A 24,848-nucleotide genomic window follows, 5' to 3' on the forward strand; every position below is an offset into this window, starting at 1 on the left:
TCAACTTTCCTTTTTTTATTTCCAGTTGACATGTTTGAAATAGGGCGGGCTAAAATTCTCACAAAAATAGAAGGGCAAAGGCTACTGCCATTATATGGTGAAATATATAATATATGTGTGTATGTATGTATATATGTATGTATATACAGTGGAACCTCGGTTCTCGACCATAATCCGTTCAAAAACGGATTTGTTCGATCACGGAAATCATTTTTCCCATTAAAAATAATGTAAATCGTTTTAATCCGTTCCAACACCCTGAATGTTTACCATGAATGTTTAACGGAAACATAAAGCTAACCCAGGCTAATCGTACGTTCGCGTTATCGTAATCTTCCGTACAAAAGATTACGCTAACATGATCGTGTAAAAATAAAAAAATCAGGTTGTTTACAAGTCATTTAGCACCCGGGTCTCCACAACAAGTGGTGAGCGGTTCATTGTAAAAGGGGCTCCGTTCCAACACCCTGAAAGTTGGGCTCTGTTCCAACACCCACATAAAGCTAACCCAGGCTAATCGTACGTTCGCATTATCGTAATCTTATGAATAGGATTTCTTACCTTTGTGGTGGTCAGCATAAGGCGCTCGCACACCTCCTTCATATTTGGCTATTATTTCTTTCTTAAATGCAATAGTTGTACGCACTACTTTTCTTTTCACCTGTAGCAACTTTGCTGCTTGCACTGACTTTCTTCAGAGGCATAATAAGGGGCTAAAACACCCATATGCCGCTCAGCATCGCACCCTAGCATACGCACTCATGCATTACCGGCGAGCGAAGCGAAGCAAGAATTTTTTGAAATTTTTGGTCGGACTCCGATTTGTTCGAACTTAGAGACGTTCAAAAACCGAGGTTCCACTGTGTGTGTGTGTATATATATATATATATATATATATATATATATATATATATATATATATATATATATATATATTGGGGACATTGATTTTATACTGCAGTCAATATTAATGGTGGGCCACATATTATTAATATAATAAAAAAGGTAGCGGGCCTGTACAAATTGTATCACTGGCCCCCGAGCTGGACTTTCGACATGCCCCGGTTAAACAAACTCTCCAATTATTCACGTGTGCGTCAATAAGCTTGCGGTTTAGTATGTATGTGTAGGTTAGGGTGGTCCTTATTTTTCGACTTTTAAAATTTCATGCTCTGACCCCTTGAATATGTTCCAATATATACAAAACGTAATTAGGCAAAGTTTCATCAAAATCAAAATATATTTAGAGGTCGCTCAAGGCCTCTGAAATTTTGGTATGAAAAATAAGGATTTTTCGCACATTATATCAGACCTAGTGTACAAAGTTACTTGTAACTTTTCTTGTGTTACAATTATAAGCAATGGACTGAAATTGGATGTTCTAAAACGCCGTACACATAGGGTTAAGATTTCCGTTTTTTCTCGAAAATTGCCAAAATTTTACCATTTTGGGAAATTTCAAAGTCGTTGAGCTACCTCTAAATATTATCCAAATTGTTCAAAATTGCACACAGTGTGTTTTTATCGATATAAGAACATATGCGGGGGGTCAGAGCCCAATATTTCAAAAAAAAAAATTTCGACCCCCATTAAGGACCACCCTAGTGTAGGTCAGAACTGGTCTACTATTTTGTTAAAAAACTTTCTGTTTTTTGTTTCTGTTTTCCCAACATTATAGACGCACAGGTGAAAAAGTGGAACGATTGTTTAACCTTTCAAAATGAAAAAAAAAATGCACTATGCAAATGATTTTTTTCTGGCTCTGTGAGTAAAAACAGTGTGATAATGAGATGCTATGTCTTCTTTATCACTGGTGGTTAAGAGGTAATGTCAACCCCCTCACCGCCACGACCCAGGTACGGATCCCGTTGCATGCAATGCTTTGCAATTTGGCCATGACTAGTGTACTAAAAAAACATGTGTAATAATGTACACCTGTATGTATGTGGTATAAAAGGTACACTTTCAAATTTCTGGCCAGTTAGGGTTTATGAGTGTGTCTTCTTGTCCAGAAAATACGGTACTATTTTGTTCAACTACCGACTGCATTTATGAGGAATTATCATTCACTTGAAGCAGTGAATATTGTAAAGGTTTAAAAAAGAATTGCATTTTTTCACATTTAAAACGATTATGGCACTTGTTTATATCTGTGAAATGACCAATCCCCTACACTCACTACAGGCTCCCTTCTAATGCGGCTCGGCTGTGGGATCGCTGGTTCAAGCACGCCCTTCTGCTCAAGGAGAGGTGTATCCTTAGCACTGAGCGTTTGGTCGAGCTGTTCACGCCGTTACTGATAGAGCGTCATGCAACATACCACCAGCAGGTAGCGTTGGAGTCACATACATTAGTAGTGCACTCACGTGGGGTTGAGGAGTTTGTGTTGTGTGTGTTTGTGCACATTCATAGGATTTCAGTGCTTTTTCTTTTTAGGTCTCTGAGGAATTTTCTGCGTGTTTTGCTCAGTGGATGATTTTATGCCAGCACTTTGAGACATTTTTTATTGTACAAATGGATATTTTATGTGATATATATACATATATATATATATATATATATATATATATATATATATATATATATATATATATATGGATATAGATATAGATTTCATGTGTATTTGTACAGCCCTTAATCACAAGGAGTCTCAAAGCTGCATAGACCAGATTATTGCAAACTATAGACTGGTATTACACCATCCCCTGATCTAAAACCTACATGAGGGCAAGGAAAAACTCAAAAAACACAACATAAGGAGAATGAAGAAACCTTGAGAATGGACTGCACATGAGGTAATCCCTCCTTCCAGAATGACCAGGCTGCAACAGATGTTGCAATAACCAATATCACACATATATTGTCAACATGAAATACAGGTCATTCAGAAGCTATAGAATAGAAGTGTGTTTTAAGTCTGGATTGAATCTCTGGGGGCAGAGCATTCTACAACACCGGGACCTAAATGGAGAAAGCTCCGGAACCTGCGGTTCTCTTTTTGGCCCTTGGGATCACAGGGTTTCTGCAGATCCATTGTAAAGTCCTAAAAGTTATTGAAATCTTTATTCTAAAAATAAGGCCTTAGTTGGCATTAAAATGTCTCAAATAAAATGCTTGCCACTCTCAAAAATGTGAACACATTAATAAGATTTATATTTGTTTGAATTTAAAAATTGTAAAAACATTTAGTCATTATCTTTAAAATAATTCACAGATTTACTTTCGTGGCAATATGACATGACCACATTAACGAAACTATCAAAACGGTGATGTGGTTTCAGTCGGGCCTTCAGAGCAGATGTATGTCTCTGTTCTGCCCACACTATATATAGCAACTTGGGACAAAGACATTTACTTTGGACCATGAGGAACTGTACATTTAAAGAGAAGTAGCTGTCTAACTAACGTTTTTCGCCATGGCCAAAAGCTGTGCCTGGTAATGTGCACAAGGCACGATGTGTTGTGTGCAAGAAACATTTGTAACTTTTTGGGTGTGTTTGTTATCACTTGTTTTTTTTGTCAACTCTGTCCGTCTTAAATTTGATTTCAAAAGCCATTTAAAAAGTGTCCAAAAGTCTTGAATTTAACTCACCTTAAGCTGTAGGAACCCTGTATACATTTACCGTAAATTACAGACTAAAGGGCGTATCTCATTATAAGCTGCACCCATTACATTTTAAAGGAAAAAACATTTTATTAAGATATAAGCCGCACCTGACTATAAGCCGCATGAGCTACAAAGAAAGACAGTCCACGGAAAGAGTTTTAATAAAATACGGTCCGTTAACGTTCCGACGAATTTTTGATAAGCAAATATGTCTCTCTACGAGGTCACCAGTCACTGAAATACGCCAAATATCATAGGAAAGCTTACACTCTTGGGATTCAAGATATAAAAAAATATACTCTTTAGAGAAACATCAAAATCATTCAAAAAACAGATACTCGAAAATATAAACCCGCTCACCAAAGACATCGTCTTGCAGCCATCATGTTCGATGATAATACGCAACCACGGTCTCCTTATATCCGAAAGTGTAGTGACTCCAACCATGTAAAATTTGTATGTACTCTAAAACACGTTATAATACCGACAAATGAAAAATAAATTTGCCGAACAGCATCCCTGCATTGATGGACGTTGCTTGTTGCTAGCTGTTTTAGCCCCATTAAATTATTTTCTCCAGGCCGTAGACATCTTTTTTGGCCAATTGCAGGCTTTGTTTACCCTGCTTTAGCCTATACGAGCCTGTAAATGCTAAAAATGACCCACCTTCTTTACATCCAAATAACTTTACCCAATAGTTAATGATGATTATTGACACATCAATTAGGAAATTAAACGCCGGTTTAAATATCCCAGCATGCACCATGCCCTACTTCTTCAGGGAGAAAATCGAGTCAGCGGCTGCCTACCGTAGTCGCGTCGCAATATTGATCATATATAAGGCGCTTGGTGCAGGGTAAGCTTTTGAAAAAAAGAAGGCTTTTACGTGTACCTTATAGTGCAGAGTATACGGTATGTTGAAAATGTTACTGCTTTAACATTTTAAACTCTAAATGTACATTCATACTGCTGTACATGAGCAATTTCTTTCCGTACATTGCATTTTAATATCACAGCAATACTTGTGTAAAAAAAGAGAACAGATCCTAAAGAAAATATGGTAATTTGACAATCACTTCAAATGTCATGAAAATATGCAAACCTGTTTGCATGGGTTTAATGATGGAGCAAAGATTAGTAACAGTCGGTATTTTTATTTGCTCAAGAAAAAGTTGCGTATATGTCTTTGCATTAATTTTAGTCTTTTTTTTAATCCTTATTAGTTATAGTGCCCCTAGTGGATGAAGTAAATCCACAGAATAGCTGCATAGTTCAAAACAGAGGAATACTGTACATCATCTATACATTTGTGAATGTGTTTTTATTTATTTATTTGTGTCTGTAAGGCTGTTGTTAGGTAGTCCGTTTTGTGGCTGATGTTTGATGCCATTGCTTGGCTGCCTCCTCATCAGATTGATCTGCACATTGACCCTGACGAAAGGGAAACCCTGACCCATGCGCTAATGGCAAATTACACTCCGCTTTTCTTCTTTCATCCCATGCGGCACATTCATCAGACAAGCACTCCTTTTTTTTCTTAATGTGGTATCTTTCCAAAACGTGAAGCAGTCAGCTGGCCGGGATTCATAGAACTATCTTTATGTGTTAATGTCATTCACATTTCTCATTGTGCTACCACTTTCTAGGGTATTCTTATATATCGTGGACGTTTAAAGTGCAGTAACTATTATAATATTATGCAAACCACTGAGCAACGACCTCGTGATGTTTTTCAAAAGTTAGACCACAATAAGCATTATAATAAACCTGTTGTTTGATAGAATTCCCCTTCCTTTCTTTCTCGTGGTAGTGTTTTATGCACTGTATAGATGGCTGGCTCTTTATTGATTTTCATACACAATATTACAGTGGTCCTTGTGTCATGAAGACGTCACTTCAAAGTCTTGGACTCAATGTGAAGAGGCAAAGGGAGAAACTGTTGAGACACTTGAAAATATGAACCAACAAATGCGAGACATGTTTTTTTCAATGTCTCCAAGCACATCAGTCAACAAAAGGCTGAGTGAAAATGATCCTCTTGTGCCATCCTAATTTATCCTTTTTTTGGCGTCTTATTCGCTCTTCTGTCGTCACTTACAACTGCTTAGTTTCCAAAAAAAGAGAGTAACTACAATTTTTCCTCTTTTCCGCACACAATGCAGCCTTTCAGTAAAATGCAAACCTGCAGCAAGCATGTAGCTTACAAGCACACACTTTTTGAATACTCAAGAGCTTTATGTGTGAATCCTTAATGTTTAAAAAGGCTGTGCTTTCAAAACAGCCCTCAGCCCACAATACATATAACCCAGTTTGTATGTATTTTTATACACACAATGTCTGATGCCAGGTAAGTAGTTCAAATTTTATTGGGCAGTAGCATCACATAGCAAGTTGTAAACTGGTATGAGTATTTGTCCCATGAAACAAGTATTTGTCAATCGTCCTTGTTTTGATACAATATTGTTGCAACAAGTAATGAAAATTATTTTTTCATTTATTCTTTCCATTATGGAAGACCCATTATGGTTTTAAATCAAGAAAAAAAACATTTTATTAACCTTGAATAAAAACATATGCCACAATTTGGTGAAAACCTTTCTTTACTCAGTATTGTCAAGAAATCCACTAGAATCGCAGAGTCTGAATATCTATTAAGAAGTCAATTTGTATAATAGAGGAACAATACAGTAAAATAAGTAGTCTTGATCACTCTTTCTAATTAAATTGAATTTTTTTCATGCTCAAATTCAAAAATTAATTTTCCTCTAATTTAGTATTTACATGGTGTAAAATAAGAGGAGAATATGTAGAATTAGCACATTTATAGAATTTTAAGATTTTTTTATAGTTGAAAAAATAAACATACACCTGAAAGGAGCAAAAACATCCAACAGTTGTAGATTAATTCTTTTTTTCCGTTAGTGATTGCATTTTATTAACAATTTTGGGGTTTCATTAAAAGTTTCATTTGGAGGTAAACTACTTTTTTTTCTTTAGAAACTTAATCTAACATGCGTGTCTATTTGCTGACACATTAGGGGCCAAACCACTAACTTAAATGTTTGTTTTTGTTACAATGTGAATTTGCAATAGTAATATTTTTTAGAGTGCATTGATTGGAATTAAAATGTTTGTATTTTAACCAATGTATTTATTAATGAAACAATTATTTGAAAATCAAACTCTTTGTTTGTTGCAGTCCTTGTGCTCATCCTGATCTGTTTCCTTGTCCTATCAACAGCCATGCCATTTTTCCAAAAAGTGATGATTTTGATGACAAAAGAGATGTTAGAGAGGGCAGTATCTGGGCACAATGAGAGAGAAAAGAAATCAATGCTTGCAATCTCCTGAAACAGATCCACTTAATTGAATAAATTGTCATCTTTAATCTTGAAAAATTTGATTTAGACAGAGAGGAAGGGGAGCAGTTTGTCTCAATGTTCTCAGCTAAGAAGGGGGATATGTGTAACATGTTGAACATTAAACACCAGGATGATTGCATTCTTTAGTTGTCTGACTAATCTCATGGATGAGAAGAGAGGGTGTGAAAGAAAATAAAAATGGGATTGCGAGTGCAAGAGTGGAAACAAAAGTGCAAATTAATCTTTCTTTTTAAACGAATGAAAGGTTTTAGTGTTCTTTTCTCTTGTTGTTAATTATAAACCTCTGCCACATTTCTGTGCTACAAGCATGGCCCAAGTAAATGAAATGCCTAATCAGTCTGAGTTTAATTTAACACTTCCTTCACTGAATGGGAACAATTAACCGTTTGGTTTTAATTTCCGCCTCTTGCAGGCCAAAGTGCTGCTGACGACAGAGCTTTGCCAGTCCAGTGAGGAGTGGCCCTCATCAAATGAGGAGAGTGAGTCTACTCATTCTTGTGGCCCTCCTCCTTTCCCTGCTCATGACCACGATGTGAAACCTGCTAGTTGGACCCAAGAGAAACAGATCCAAGGTCAGGGAAAGTGATTTGAATTTTATGCAAATCTCTGAATTATAAATTCTCAAAAAAAAAAAAAAAACTTGTATTTTGGTTTCAAAAAGTAATTTTGGGGGGATGCACTGTTGTAATGCATTTTTGGTTTTCTTCCTTAAGCATATTAAAAATGAAACACAACTACTAAAATACATTGTTGGGATGACGCAAGATAAAACCCAAGCATGCAGTGAAAGTTCTTTGCTCTCATGCCACCACTCGAGTTTATACAGGAACGCAGAGCTTGCTGGGCAGAGGAGTTAGCATTTAGTGCAGGGTCCGTACGGGTTCTTGAAATCCTTGAAAATGCTTTAATTTTCTTTTTGTATTTTTATGGAATAAAAAGTGATTGAATTTTGGGTGACGTGCTTTTAAATCCTTGAAATGGTTGCCATGTTTCTGGACAAGATTGCCTGAAAAAGACGCCGACACTGCAGCCTGGTGGCTTTTCTTTGCTATTGCATTTCTTCTTCCCTTGCAATTAACAACAGCTGGTATTAGTTTGTATGGAATTGTCCTATGAAGCACTATCACCCCTACAGGCTGCGCTTTAGAGGACAAGTGGATGCTCCACCTAAACACTGCTCGATGAAATGTGTATTCAGAGAAGGATTTCATATAAATTGTGGATATTATTATGGGCCATGCATTAAAGTAGTGTTTCTTAGTGGTACATTTTTAAAGGAAGAAATTCCTGCAACAGAAAATGTAAGCTACATATCACTGTAATTTCTACCCAACACTCATATGGGGAGAAAATTGTCTCTAAAATATTTTAACACATATTTTGCAGATCCACAAATGTATTCGAGTTTTACCCGAGATCTAAAAATCATATTATTGATTAATGTACACGCAAGGTTAAAAATCACATATATTCACAGATATCTTTGTTGCTCGGCAAAATCCATGACTCATACTGGAGTTCTTATTGAAATGGTACTGGAGAAATTTGAAAAATTGGCTTTGAAAGTCCTTTAAAAGTGCTGAAATTTGGCCTTGAAAAGTATGAACCCTAAAACAGGCGTACACTTCTTGAGGCTCCTATGCTCCTACAGTGCCCTCTTTTTAACTACAGTATAACTTCCTCCTAGCTTTCACCTTTACAGTCACTTGTGCCCAGGCTAATTTAGCTATTGCTAACAAGTAGTTGTCCGGTGTAATCTGCTGCACAATAATAGCATTGTACCACTTTTGATTCATTACTTTGTATCTTCTCTGTTGACGGTCCCTGGCCTGTTCTAAGGTCGTGGGAAAGTTGGAACCAGTCCATTCCTTAATGATGTCGGCCCAGTTCTTTTTCGGTCCTCCTCTCCTCCTACCCCCTTGGACTGCTCTGGAGAATTATCTTGGTCAGTCCTAATGATCTTGTGACATGACCATACCACTGACGTTTCCGTCTGCGCACATTTGACAACAGTTCTTAGTACAGTTCAATGTGCCCTCTGATGGTATTGCTCACAGTTTCTTTTGTCACATGGGCTAAGTAGCTCATGCCTGGAAGTTTTCTGTGGCATCATATTTCCATGACCTAGATACTTTTCTAGTTTTTCTGCGAGAGTCCATGTCCCGCAAGCGTTGGGGAAGATGGAAATAACCAGCGCTTGTGTGAGTGTAATGTTTGTTCCAGCAATAGCATGAGCAAAACGTAGGTTAGTGACGTTGTATCCCCCAATACTGACTGTACCTTCATGTTGCTCCAGAGCTTCAGACATGACCCCCTCCTGGAAGATGTTGAATATAGTTTGAGAGCAAATGCAGCCTTGTCTATTCTTACTATGGTTCGAAACCACGCTCCAATGGTATCGTTGATCAGTACCATTCGGTTGGCATTGGCATACAGTTTTTCAATGGTCTAAACTAGTTTTTGTCTCGTGTGGTTCTTCTGCATGGTGGCCCTGAAAGCGGCTTTCCATACTCTGTCAAATGCCGTCTTAAAATCAACAAATACTTGACAGAGGTTTGTCTGGTGTTGTTGAAACTTCTTACATAGGATGCGCAGATTAAATTCAATTATATTATATTGTGCTCTGTGAAAATGCCAGAGCCAAAAATACAAAACAAAAAAGTTGAAATTGAATTATTGTTTGAGGCATCAATATTTATGTATTCTCAATATCATGACTTTAGATATGTAGATACACAACCAAAGACATTCATACACCATTAATACAAATTGCTGCAACAAATTACTTGTGTTTTCTGTCCATTGGTCATATGTTCATTTTTATTTTGGCCGAACATTTTCATTTCAGTGCATCCCTCATTTGTGTTTAAAAAGAAGATCATGTAATCAAAAATGTTCAACAAACATATTTTGCTGTAAAGTTGACTGAGGCAGAACACATTTACCTGCTTTATTATACGGGAACTCACCATTGCAGAAAGTTTCTTTGATTTCACACCAAAGAAAAAGAAATACAGTGGGACCTCGCTACTTCGCGCTTCGACGTTCGCGGATTCAGAGCTTCGCGGGCCTAAAAAATAATAATAATAAAATAAAATAATAATAATTATTATTATTTTTTTTTTTTTTTAAGCATTTTTGAAGGGGCGTCGCAACTTCGTGGTTCCAAGTTCGCGGGTTCAGAACTTAGGCCTAAAAATAATAATAATAGAATAAAATAATTTAAAAATAAATAAATAAAATGTGAGCATTTTTTAAAGGGCGTCGCTACTTCGCAGTTTTTCACTTTTCGCGGGTGGTTTTGGTCCCCATTAACCGGGTATAAAAAATTAATAATAATAAAATAAAAAATATATTTTTTTTTTATTTTTAGTTTATCTTAAGGTGCGCCGCTACTTGGCGGATTTTCACTTATCGCGGATGGTTTTGGTCCCCATTAACTGCGATAACCGCGGTCCCACTGTAATCAATTCTACCATTGTGATTTTTTTGGGGGGGGGGATGAATCACTGGCTACCTGGTTTTATAGAGATATTTACTCTATTCAGAGCTATATAAAGACCCATCATTCCCAATTCCCTCCCCACTTTCCTTTTCCCCCTGCCAATCCATCTCTCTATGCACTTCCACTCCTTACAGAACTACAAAGTGCTGAAGAAGAGAACCACGACCAAAGCCCTGCAGAAACTGTTCCTATTAGAGGTAAAAAGGCATTGCCTGCATTGCAGTTTTCACACTCGCTTATATGCGAGTTTGTTTGCTTCCTACCGTAGTGAATAATCGGCCCTTTTACACAGTGGCGGTGGCAGCATGATCAAGGTGAAATCAGGGTCAACATTCCACCTGAAGAGCTATGCTTGTTCACTCTAATTAGCTCTTAGAATATACCAGCTATGTTTCCAACCCTGGTCTAAGAAATACCAGGAAAATTGATCATTCAATGTTGGGGGAATAATGCAATCGTTTTAATTGTCAGGCGGTCAAAGAAGTTGATGCTATAGATCAATCATAGAGACCCGTTATCTAGCTAATAGTATCGCTGCACGGCTACTGCGTTTTGCAAAATACTAGCTGTGAAGACATCCTGCAGGAGTTGGTTTTCCCCTCCCTCTGCTGCTCTGAAATGTAGCTTGTACTTACCTTGGTTACCAGATGTCATGCTGATTATTATTTTTTTTTTTTCGTGAACATGTCGTATAGCTGGCAAAATGAGTCTTGTTTGTTCTTCCTAATCAAAAGGGAGCGAAAAAGGTAGGGGAAACATTACATTAGTTTCCATATTTGTGCAAGATCACAGAGTGTTATGTTGTGTTTTTTATAAATTGGACTAGTTCTATATGTGGGCTGATTTAGCATTTATATATTTGATTTTATACAACAGTATACCTTCAATAGATCCAAATAGATCGATAGCCAATTATTTTTACATATATAATTTAGAAAATTAAATCAGGAGAGCTCATTTTAAAAGTTCTATATATTTTTATTTTTAATCAGTAGTCTACAACCCTTTCACCATTGAAAGCATGAAGTGTAGTTGGCATAGAAAAAGTAAAGATACGTCTCTAAAAAAATTCTGAAGAATCACCCCTGTAGCTTTAAACATTTCCTTGAATAATCCTGGAAACTGATTTCAAGAAAACAGTGGGAACCTTGTGTTGTTGTTTTTTTTTTAACTATTATTGCGATGGCAAAGATTAAGCTGAAATCCTTATTAAAAAAATAATTTCGACGTTTTTTAACGGAAACAGTGAAATTGCAACATTTCCCTAACAACAAAGCTGATGTATTTGCCCATACTATGTCTAAGTTAAAGACTCGGTCACTCGAGCATGCCGGCTTGCCAAATGCAGAAACCTCTGAAAGTAGGAAGTCCGGCTTTTAGGCAAATATTTGACTGACCGTGTGTGTGTAAGCGTACATTGTGTGTGCTTGTCCTAACAGAAACAAAAGCCTATCAGTTACTTAAGCGTTCAGCCATGCAAGCAGACCTGTCGAGTTCTGAAGAGATGGAGGGAGAGGAGGATGACCCCCCCTCAGCAGGTAAGGAAACCACCCCCAGCAGTATATTGCAAACAGTGTGATTTTGGCCCAAAAGAAAGGCACAAAAAAATAGTGTTTAGACTAGGAGTGGGCATATTTTTTTAGGCGCATTGCCTTAAAAATGTGCGTAGAGGCTTTGCTAAGAGGATAAATTTGGCTAATGTATTATTATTTTTTTTGTATATAACTGAATAGTCTTGAATCGGATACATTGGCAATACAAGAGAAAAAAAATAAAACGTAAGCCAATTCAATTTGTCTTGTTTGCATTCACATGCACATGTTTTATTTCATTGTATATTTTTTATAAAGGGACCATTGCTTGCAAATTAATTTAAAACACTTAAACATTTAATAAATTAATGTATGTATCTATAAAAACTTAATTTAAAATGTATTGGAGCAAAGTTACATGATACATTGTCACAAGGCCTAGTTTAGACGTAATTTTAACGCGATTTTTCTTTTTTTTCAAAGACTAATGAATGAAGTCAACAACTACAGAAAAATATAGACCACTATTTAACTGTGGCCGTGAGCACAATGAAAAATATAGTTCTTATGCAGACACAGGAAAGGACGCTGGCTATGGAAGGCAACAAAAACATTTTTTTTATTTGTAGTACTTTTTTAACATGTTTATGTTCACATTATATTTTTACCATTTTCATTTTGGCAGGCCCGATTAAAACACCTGATGGCCTATAGTTTGCCATCCACTGCATTAGAGAAATAATACATTTTCTACTATTTGAATGTATTATTAGGGAAACGTTAATGTTGGGGTTTTAAAAGTAATTTAAAAAAATATCATCTTTTTTGCCCTTTTTTTAAGAGTGGAGGGAATTATATGGGCCTGATATCTGCAACTGGTATAAGTAGTAATGACTACTCGCTGGTTGCCTATTAGTATCAGGTAAACGGTCAGGTGAAAAAAATGGAGTCTCAAACATCCCTTTATAAATGATGTATATTGCCAAAATGGACATAATTCATACATCCGACATCAAGTGCTAAGCCACGCCCTCAATAGTTGCTGTATTCATGTATTACAAGCGGAGCAAACAGAGCAGCCAAAACAGCTTTAGTCGATATTCCTGATAACAAAGCTGTATTGTTTATTTTGGATTATGCAATTTTATCTCAAAAGTCAGTAACAAAGGGTCTCAAACTCTCACTTATCATATACAGATTTATATTCATGGTCTCAAAGTGACCAAAGACGCTAACCTTGCAATGGTGGATGCAAAATGTTGGCGATATATAAGGAAGTCAAAAGCCCCGTACCAACTACACATAGAAAAAGATTCAGATTTGTGAGAGATAATGGTATACAGAAGGATGTACAATGACCGATGCAGTATATCAAATTCATGAAACAAGTGGTATAATTTCCATTTGTTTCGAGTCTCTGGAGAGGAACATAAGGGAATTACACTTCAAGTTTCATAAATTTGATATACTGGATCCCGAATTGCATATCTTATTTATACCATAATTTACTATTTTACTTTAATTACCAAATGACACCTATGCTTGCATTTGTTTTTGTCATATGCTAGTGAGGGTGTAGTGATATCCTCATAGAACGTGCAGGTAAAGCGACCACAACAGTAACATACAAACTTCACGCCCAGGGAATGTAGACTGCATTGGTTACAGTGGACAGTTATCTAATCACTGCAAAACACATACAGTAAAGTTATCCAATAATTTTAACCAAATTAGACATTATTATTTATACACATTAAACAATAAATACTGGGATCCACAGCATATGCCAATGTCAGACTATGAAGTGACTCAGACAAAGATGATGGCCAAAAGCTCACTGTACCATACTCTCCCACTGACAACTAACCAACCCAACTGCAACGTTAACTTCATCCATCCATTATCTGCACCGCTTATCCTCAGTGGGGTCGCGGGGGTGCTGGAGCCCATCCCAGCTATCCTTGGGCCCCCTGAGCTGGTTGCCAGCCAGTCGCAAGGCACACTGAGACAGACAACTCACTCGCTCATTCACACCTAGGGACTTTTTGGACCAGCCAATTAACCTAACATGCATGATTTTGGAATGTGGGAGGAAACCGGAGTGCCTGGAGGAGACCCACGCAAGCACGGGGAGTACTTGCAAACTCCACACAGGAAGGTTCCATCTCATGACCTCAGAACTGTGCCGCACACGCGCTAATCACTGTGCCGCCGTTCTGCCCGCGTTAACTTCAATTTAAGAAAAATAAAATACTGTAGAACTAATGACTTTGTTCTGGTTCCCATCAATCCTCTGCACATCGAGTTGATCGTGAGGCGCCCGCATGCCTTTATCCATATCAAACATTTCTCCAAATTAGGTTTGGGCTAAGGAAAAGAGACACACCTCACCTGTACCAATCGTTCTGGATACCCCTGATCTATATTACAAGTGACCCAGACACATCATCAAACCATTTTCATACAAAACACTAAAAGAGCGTGGATCACGTGTGCATTGTTTGTGATACAAAGAGGGCCGACCTAAATCGGGAGCCACATACCGTCATCTGCTTCATGTTCTGATTGACCAAAAACAAGCACTGTCTGATGTATGAATTATGCTATTTATGTCCCAATTTATGTGAAAGTGGACTTGGTACTCCTAACAGCTTGTTGGATAGCATTAATGTTTAGTAATGTTCAGTATCCGAGTTAAAACTCGATGGTTGGTAGTTTTGTAACTTTTTCTCGAAACAATTTCTGTAAAGACTGAAAACTTTGAATTGGTGTAAATCAACTTGAAAAAAATATTGATACCTGATGAAAATACATCCGAATTCCACTTTTGAGTCTGGAGAATTGTTTCAAAGTTTTTTAAAGGGACAGTGTGTATTATTTAGTGCCTACCAGTAAGCATTCTTTTTTAGCATGTGTTTTCATTTGCACCACACAATATAGTTAAATATAGTGATTGAGTATTACACACAGTCCTTTTCAGGGACATATTGATTTTAGATCGTGTCGAAATATAAATTCTTTTATCTGTTCTTCTTTCAAGGAAAAAATCATGACCTTGGCTTGGAACTTGGGAGGACCAAATGCTCATCACCTGAAGACCCTAACCCTCAGTAAGAACATAGTTGTTACTCACCAGACCACAGGGAATAGGCCACCAGACCCCAAAGTGGTTAATACACATTTGCATGGAACACAGTAATGAGTCCTTGTTCATTTCCATAAGATCAAAGGGCAGCACCCATTAACTTCCCAACAAAGACAAAAGCACCGGTAAAGTCTCCCTCCCCATTTTGATAGGGTTCGAAACCCATTTCTGAAATCAAAATCAAAATGACCTGAAGGAACGCTAAAACGGTGTCACAAAATCATGTTTCTGGCTTATTACAAGAATGCAAACACATCAAGAAGAATAATGAAGGGCAGGTACTTTGAAAGATGTTTTGACAAAGACAAGCGTCCTTTCGTTTTTCAGCAGTAAATGCAGCGAAGCTTCTCAAATCAGAGCTCTAAGTGGACCAGTTGAAGAACATTTAATGGTAAACAGCCACGTTGAATATCACAGCGTTGCACCTCCATTTGAATATCAACACAACTTGATCAAATCTGCAATTGACTACCAGGTCCTCAGAGCAGCTCTTCGCTACAAAACCCATTTTGGCTCCTGTAATGGCTGTATAAACGTTATGAGGAATAATCTTCTCTGATTTCATGTGATTACTGGGCAGCACGTTGATCCGAGGGCTGAAGGCTGTACGTCCCTGGCCTGGCGAGCAGGCGCTGCAGTCTGCCTATTAGCACAGGGAAGGGCTAATGGGCGGATTCTATTGTGGTCCTCGTAGCTGTTGACGCCTGCCTCTGCCAGCCGCAGAGCACAGACAACGCTCTTTAATAAACATGAGCCAATTTCAGACCGGGCCCCTCTCAGATGCTGCCGATTTCCATGTTATTAATTTGCATAGGAAGTCTAAAATATCTGTGAATTGACAGAACCTGAAAAATAGACAAATTTGCAAAAGTGTAGTGATGGGGATTGCACATGTTCATCTCGTAGATCAAATGGTGATCTATGTTGAGGACCAAATTGTCCAAATTAGAAAATCTATTAATCTATTAATTAATCTATTAATTATTTTTACACATAAAAAACACTTATAAAAAAATACCCAACTTAATTTAAAAAAAGAATAACTACGGAAATAGTAGCAATTAAGCACCGTATACAAAAACAATCGAATGAATAAATACAAAACGTGGTTAAAAAATTAATTGTACAATTGGAATTAATCTAACCCAAGAGACTCTTTTGGTGGCCCCCTAATTTTGTGAACGTTTAGTGATGTGGATTGTACAAGTTCATCGCGTTGATCAAATGATCATCTTCATATAGGACCAAATTGACCCAAATAAAAAAATCGTATTTATTAATGCTTGAACAATTGTGAAAATAAAAATACATATGAAAATAAAATCCCCAACTGTATGAAAAAAGTAATAAATATGTAAATGGTAGCAACAAAGCAAGTATACAAAGACAAACCAAAATTAATAAATACATAGCATGGTTAAAAAAATAATTGTAAAAATACAATTGGAAGAAATCTAATTCAAGACACTCTTTTGGGTGCGCCCCCTAATTTGAACAAAATGTCATTACACATATCATGCCTTCAGCGACTGCAGCCTAAAATGAATAGAGAATAATGTTTTTAGATTCCTATTTTGTTTTTTGTTTTTTTTTTAATTTAATTTATTTTTATTTTTGTTATAATTTTTATATTTTGGGGTATTTTGATTATATTTATTGAGACATATAAGGTATAACAATAATAAAGTATTTTTTTAATACCTGTCAACCTCAGCCGATTGCTCCCCTATTAATGATTGCATTACACCCTTTATCATGGTGTCCTCTACTACATCCACCTAACAACAATCAACACTCACAAGCATACAAGTGTGCGTATTATAAAGTAGAGCGGGAGCTAAGTTAAGTTTGGATGTGCTCTAAGTATCTATGACAGAGTACTCACATTTTTTAAGTCATCACTAGGCGTGGGCGTGGTAAAACACACAGAGAAAACGAGCACAAAAGAGAGCGCAACAAAATTTATTTTGCAGGTAATCGTTGTGAATCAAACCCATCGAATGTGCAACAACCATACCAGTTTAATTTTAAGAGTCAATTCCTGTGCCGTGCTTCTCTTTTAGAAATAATAACAGCTTTTGAAAAATAACAGTTACAGCAGAAATGTTAGCCCTACCATCTGCAACCACCTAGAATGATAAAAAGCTAAGAGTTCATTTGTTTCACTCGTTTTCCACATCGGACAACAGTCAAGTCAAGTCACATTTATTCATATAGCCCTTAATCACAAAAATGTTTCAAAGGACTGCACAGGATTACAATTACACAATTAACTGATCTTAAACCAACATGCGGGCAAGGAAAAACTCAAAACCTCAGCGTGAGGAAAAAAGAAACCTTGAGAAGGGGCCTCACAAGTGGTAATCCCCCTTCCAGGATGAAATAGATTTAGCATTACAGTACACAAACATAGTAAACACTAGGTAATATGTTGAAAATTTGTCCGGAGAAACGATGCCCCCAGCCTGTAAACTAGTCCAGAAAGTCTATGACGGCACACTCAGTAATGTGGTACAAGCCACTAGAAGGAAAATGACAATGGTACGTCAATGGTGGAAGATCGCGTCAGGCGTGAGTAGCACGCGTAGAGGCGCAGGTCAATGGAGATGTGTGCAATAACGCACATACATCTTTTTTCATACACAATAATCTACTCATTCTTTCAAAAATAATCAATATCACCTACCCCTTTAACTTTCTCACGGTGACCTCTACTACGTGCGCTTCACAACAATACACACAGGGAAAACTGCACTAAATAGCGCGGCACAAATGCATGACTTTTTTAAGTGCACCGTATAGTTGTGAAAATTCAGTTTGTTTATTTAGTGTTTATTTTTTTGCTATTTGTTTATGTATTTACATTTTTTCATCAATAATTTTTTTTATCCAATTAAATGTTGCCTACCTTTTTGTTTTGCTTTCATTTTTGGAATATTTGTGTATATTTTCTTTTTTTCAGTTTTATAGATTCACTTTTATTTAATGGTTAATTTTTACCTTTAAAACTGTGAACATTCCATATATTTGTGCATGCCGATGCTAGCGCTAGTAAGTGCTAAGGTTGCACTAGATTCCTCTTCTTGTTATCTTCTTTTCTCACCTTCTAGATTTAAGCATCTTACTTCTTTCAGTCACTTAAATGCACCCACAAGTGGTCCAGAAGCTCTGCACTCAAGCAGAAGCATAACACCACAGGAAGCTCTGCCCCTGCTTCTATCTGTTTCACTTTGTTACACTTTGCCCTTTCTCCAGCCCTTTTCCCCCCATCTTAGTCTTTACTGAAGCATTTTTTGTCGCTCTTCGACTGGTCCCTCCCTCTACATGATTTGCTTCATTTTTTTTGTCAGCGAGCTGATGAGTTACATCAAAAGGAGGATAAAGTCGGACTCGAAATAGAAAAATGTCTTCTGTGTTGTCTTAGACAATAATTATGATTTGTATGTTAAGCTTATACTACAGCTGAGGGGATTGTACTTTAAAGCAGAGGCTTTAGCACAAAAAATGCATTTATAACTCTTTGTCAGGCTTCTCATTATGTGTGGGCCTGATTCATTAAGTAATTGGTTTGCAGTTGTTTACATGAGTATTAAGGCCTTCTATTCAGGGCCTTTGAGAGATACATTGTGCAAATGTTGCATGTTATGAATGCAGAATGAGAGGCGGGGGGCCAGCGCTTTTGGCCAAACACTGCACTCAGATGAAAAGCGAGAGAAAAGCGCTGGGTGCTGCTTTGCATAGCAATGACCGAAGCCTTAATAAGCTTTACGGATTAAATACATGCAGTCTATACAAGATGCAAAGAGATACTCGTAACACGTATATGTGTGTCAATTTCACTATGACGCCGTTTGAGAGAATCGTCTTTCTCAATATTAAAAATAAAACTGCCAATCTGCTGAATTTGCAAAGGATTTGTCCATTACAAATCTTTTGCTCTCTTTTTGAATGCCGAAGTAAAATCACTTTGTGGTTGAGTGAGGATGAAAGGAATAACGCACGAAGGAGTGAGTCTTAATAAGCAGCTGCACTCCATGTAAAGACCACTTGTTCCCCTTTTGTATGCAAGTGCATGCCACTGCTTCCTCTAGTGCAAAGAAACATTCTGCTTCTTTCTCTTGCGGACGTTTCACAGACCCCGGCCTCCCTGGTTTTATTTAGCAATTTATTTTTTTATTATTATTCCTCCCCATTTTTAATCGCCCGCACATGACCGCACACTCTGCGCGTAAGAAAAAGATCCTCTCACCATCAGCCGGTGTTATTGTTGTGCTTAGTGCCTGCTTGACAAAAACCTTGACACAACAATTAGTGGTTTACAGCTTTGCCACGGACAACAGGATGTGCTCAAGCATTCGACCTCAAATCGCTCAGTGTCAAAATCAGAAGCGCACAGATATGTGACTGCTCGCCGGGAGGAGGGAAGGACGGGACCGCATGGAGGTCTGAGGGAAGAGGAGATCCGTAAATAAAGAAAAAGGACGAGAATTGGTCATGGGTAAAATAGAGATAGTGGGGAGTTATGGCTTTTTTCAATGCAATACAATACAGTACATACTTTCTTGTTTTCCACAAAAGAACAATGCAATCATTTGAAATTTACTTTGTTTTTATATTTTGTGTTTATTTGACCAAACCAGGGATTTACATCCTTTTTTAAGCTGAGCGTTATTTTTTGTTGCTTATTAGAGTGAAGGGCTTCTACCAGTTTGATATATATTTCCTAATCAACTTGTCTTGTTAATACCATGTTATTAATGTGTCAACTACTATGTAATAATTATTGTGAGACAAGTTCGATCAACCACACAGCAATCTTTAGCGAAAAAGGGAACTGGGTGATTACATGTAGTTGATAGTGTAATTCTTAAATATTTTTTTCTATTAAAGGTGGGCTGCATCATTTGAGGCGTAAAATAGTCAAAAGTGTAATATTTCCTCTATTAAGTATGTGTTAACAATGCCCAACAGAGTTCAAAGAGTCCTTATATTTTTCCACCGCGCCCACTTACGGGGTGGGGAGATTTCATGCGTTTTCTTGTTGTGGTATTTGTTAGTGAAGCATGACAATTGTGAAAGTAAGAAAAAGCCTGTTTTGAGTATTGTTCAAATGTCAAAACAAACCACAAGGAAGATGAAAAAAAGAAGCGTTTATTCAAGAAATGCACGTACTTTCAAGCACAACATAAAGATCTTGACAGATGCTGCAATGATAACACAAGCCAGGAGATGGCGGCAACAAGTAAAAAAGTTCCAAATTACGTACAGCTCCTTCGAACATCAATCATGAATGTAAAGAGACTGGTCAAGTAAGTGAATTAAATGCCACTTAGAAAACTGATATTACCTGTATAAAACTCTCTCTCCATCTTCTCCGCGGTTTACATTTTTACTTTCTCTGAACCAGTCTACTGACTACCCAAGTGCTCTAAGAGGCCTGTGGTCACCACTTTGATGACACATTGAATCATTTCAGGAGATCCTACCTATGGCTCGCGAGCCATATATGGCTCTTTTCAGAGAACATAAAACTTGAGTTATTTCTTTATTTATTAGGCTTTTAAGTTCTAATAGAATAGCAAACAGACACACAACAATATTAAATGTGTAAAAGGTGCAGTACAGTATGTAAAACACGGTTTTGACTACAGTTTAAAGTCGAGGTGTCAGACAAAAAGACCCTGTTTTTGCTTTAACTAGTTAAATAATACTTTATATGGAAGCTCATTAAACAATATATGTTCATTGTGGAGACACTTTATGATGAAATCCACATAAAAAATAAACACACTTGAAGCACTTGATAGGAATGGGTGGTGCTATGCACAGCGCATGCACTGCTTTTCATCTTTGCCCAGCTTGGTCCGCACTGATTCCTTGTTTGCAAAATTTTGTGACATTTTTACAAAAGAACTTTGCTCGCACCTCCTTTTCAAATTGTTATTTAGGATAAAAAAATATTCTCAACACTCTTAAGTAACTGCGGGAGGGATATAAATTTAACGTGGTACATTCAAATCCATATGGGACACAGGCTTTGGCATTTTTATTTTCTAGATTTTATCAACTCATCAAACATCACGCAGTGAAATAAAATGTGTTTGGAATGAGCTTTTGTTTGGGGGCATGGGTGCAGACAACTCTGGGAGATGGAGGACTTGCACTTACCAGGTTGCAGTCAGTAAACACAGGTGTCTCCCGTGAAAAACCATGTCAACAAATGCCACTGTCCAACCAAACAACACATCCAGTCACACATTCACACCATCCAGAAAATTAAAGTAACTGATTAATAAATAAAATAAGAAAAATGGAGATCACTGTATCCCGATAATGATAAAACATATATATTCAATAAATAGTTAGAATGATAGCAATAAGTTAAAAAAAAAGAAAGATAAAATAAAAAATATTAATAATAATAAGATAAAAGATCAAGGGGCGGGGATCTCTGTGCTCACGATCCTCTATATTAAACTGCACTGTGTGTAATAAAAAGGGTTGTCAGGTCTCATAAAAGGCATGTAGGGAAGCTTGAAGGGAGACTCTGATTGTTTTAAACTTCACATTTAGTTATTGTTTAAAAGTTTTTGATGATGCAATATGTCAGAAAAAAATTGGTTAGAAAATGACCTTTTTTAATTTGTAGAGTTTTCAATAAAATGTGAAAAGAATATATGCATTTTGTTTATGCTTGTCATCCAAAGTGTATTACTATTGCAGATATTGTTATTATTTCTCCTTTACCATTATTATTAATGAATATGATGTTTGTAGCAGTTTCCTTTTTTTTCTTTTTTGTTGTTCAATCTTGATACAAACAGTGAGTGTAGTTTTTGTAATATTTTTGGACGGTTTTTAGCTGTGGAAAACATTTGCATTATACTCAGATTAAAACGGTCCTTTCATAACTATTTTTTTATACTTCACCATTGGCTGTCGAGCAATCGCACAAGCTGGCCCCTATTGGACTGTCGCTCTCAAAAGGCTTTTATCATCAGGGTTGCTTCCATTCAGTTGCAGTACAAACTCTTGCCCAGCAGAGAGCACTCATATGTTAGAGTGCGCCCACTCAGCGTGCACTCACATTTGCCTCTTGTGGTCTGACCCACTACCTCCCTCCCCCCTTCTCCTTCCCCTCTCTTCCCTACTGATGGTGACATCCTGATGCCATTCAGGCCTGTTAGAGTACATCCAAGCTTAGCCTAAACATTGTTTGTGCGAGGGTCATAGCTGGAATGGGAGTAGGAGTTGATGGGGATGATGAGGTGATGGGTCTACCTTTACCTTTAGACAAGCTCTGCTGTGCAAAAGTGCTGTTGAGCTATTAACATTTGTGTGTGGGCGGAGAGAGCTTACAAAAAAAACTGTAAACAAAAGCATTTTCCTGCCACTCTGTCTGCGTTTGGAATACAGGAGTAAATGCCTTGTAAGCATAATTTAAGACAAATGTTTTCTACTATATCATAGCAAATGCAACAGTATGGTACACAGTACATAACTATAGAATTATGGACTGTATTAATCATGTTGTCAAATATGCTGTATACACAACATTCTGCAGAGATTATATTACTCCCTCTCACCCTGCGTAAAACATGTAATAAATAAGACACAAAATACAAATAAAAAAACAAAACGGAATTACAATTGTTTAATACAATTGAATACAAGTTTGGTATTTAATCAAATCCCGAAAATACATTTAAAAAAATTAGAGGCGAGGATCCAATACATTTTAAAATCTATACATTTACAATATAGGGTACCGTATTTTCCGCACTATAAGGCGCACCTAAAAGCCTTTATTTTTTTCAAAAGCTGACCATGCGCCTTATAATACAGTGCGCCTTATTTATGAATCAATATTAATTCGCAAAGTATTGCAACTAACTTACAGTTGCCGACGAGATTTTCCCCCGAACGCCAAGTAGTCCGCGGTGTATGCTGGGATTTATTTACCGGCGTTTCATTAGCTAACCAAAGTGTCAATCATCATTTGAAAGGATCACTATTGGCTAAAGTTATTCAGAGGTCAAGGGGAGGATCCTTTTTATCATTTACAGGCTGGCATTGGCTTGAACGGCAAAACAAAGCCTGCAATTGGCCAAAAAAGACGTGTCAATCATCAGTTGAATCGATCACTATTGGCTAAAGTTATTCAGAGGTCATGGGGCGGGTCCTTTTTATCATTTACAGGCTGGCATTGGCTTAAACGGCAAAACAAAGCCTGCAATTGGCCGAAAAAGATGAATGCGTATAGCACGTGGCTGACGGCATACAGAAAGCATTTTTTTACTATTTTGTATTTGTAAATATTTTATTCTCCTGGATTTACTAAACTCCCAGATATAAGAGGACCACGGCTGCACATTATTATAAACAGAACCACTTCGGTGAGCTACTATGGCTATATATATATTATCCCTGTATCTTGTTTCAGACTGAACTCGATGTTTCTGTGATAAGCGGTGCAGATAATGGATGGAATGGACTGTCTATTTTTAAATTAAACTCAATTCCAAGTGTTTATTGTCATATATACAGTAAAGTTGCGAGCGAAAAAGAAAATAGAAACTAAGGAATGGTTGGCATTTCTTGAATCCCAAGACTTTAACCTTCCGAATGATGGAACGATGCATTTGAGTGACATCATACGGACACCGCATCCGCACGTGTTCTCGACACGTATTTGAGTCTTTGCGAGCTTTCAGAATGTTAAGGGGGTAATAAGTTTGACTGAACTATCTGACTGTTTTGTCGACGTTCCCATTGTAGCGCCTTATAATCCGGTGCGTCTTATGTATGTCAAAAATAGGACCAAAAACTATTTTTTCGGGGTGCGCCCTATAACCCGGTGCGCCTTATAGTGCGGAAAATACGGTACATGAAAACAGAAAAAAGGCCTGATGGTAAATAGACAAAGCTTAAATTGGTTTAGGTCCCCTCAACTGAATCACACATTTCCGGAGGAAAACAAAGCCTACTCACAACAAAGTCAGGTAGTTCTTTGTTCCTTTATCTCTTTGTTTCCTTATCCTCACTGTAAATGTGGAACTGGAGTCGTCCAATTTCGTTGTCACAGCATATCCCATGTTGTAACAATGACAATAAAGGCATATTCTATCTTCTATCTATCTATTTAGTATATTCACTCATACTATTTCAAAGTAAAATCTTGTTCTTTTTGTTAATTTTTGAGTTCATTTTAAATATTGTTGAAAAATAGAAGTTAAAAATTCTAAGAATATATAGTAAAATAGGAATGTCCATACTCCCTAAATATTCTTAAAAAAAAACCTGCAAAGTCCAATAATTTCCGAGATAACTTTTCTTCAGTAGTATGAGTACAAATACTTAGTTTGACTCCAACTACATTGACTGCTACATTTTGTAAAATAATTCATATCTTTGCATGTTCTCAGACAAATTATGAATCACATAAGTGCCCTACCGAAATGTTTAGTTTATGTCTGCTTCAGTGTTAATTGTAAATAGTGTTTTGTTTTAAAATGCATTTGATGAAAAGTTTTTCATTTAATCCAATGTATCAATTCATTAAATCTTTGAATAATGAAATAATTGTTTGTTAGAACCCGAAAATTATAACATAACTCATTTTCGAACGTTTTATGTGTGTCAACGCATGGAAAAATGTTGGAACACTTAAAGAAAA

General features: G+C 37.0%; 1 protein-coding gene across 3 annotated transcripts in view; it reads left to right on the top strand.

Moving 5' to 3' along the window:
* kiz (kizuna centrosomal protein) overlaps positions 1 to 24,848 on the top strand; it is a 52,880-nt gene that overhangs the window by 12,447 nt on the left and 15,585 nt on the right. For all 3 annotated transcript variants that reach the window (XM_088354844.1, XM_088354846.1, XM_088354845.1), the window contains 5 exons: positions 2,185 to 2,329; positions 7,403 to 7,562; positions 10,630 to 10,692; positions 11,935 to 12,033; positions 15,068 to 15,137. In XM_088354844.1, the coding sequence (XP_088210970.1) occupies positions 2,185 to 2,329; positions 7,403 to 7,562; positions 10,630 to 10,692; positions 11,935 to 12,033; positions 15,068 to 15,137 (537 nt within the window). The remainder of the gene's footprint in view (positions 1 to 2,184; positions 2,330 to 7,402; positions 7,563 to 10,629; positions 10,693 to 11,934; positions 12,034 to 15,067; positions 15,138 to 24,848) is intronic.

Source organism: Urocampus carinirostris, chromosome 15 (assembly GCF_059441175.1).
Source record: "Urocampus carinirostris isolate Australia breed hairy pipefish chromosome 15, RoL_Ucar_1.0, whole genome shotgun sequence".
NCBI classification, from domain to species: Eukaryota; Metazoa; Chordata; class Actinopteri; order Syngnathiformes; family Syngnathidae; genus Urocampus; species Urocampus carinirostris.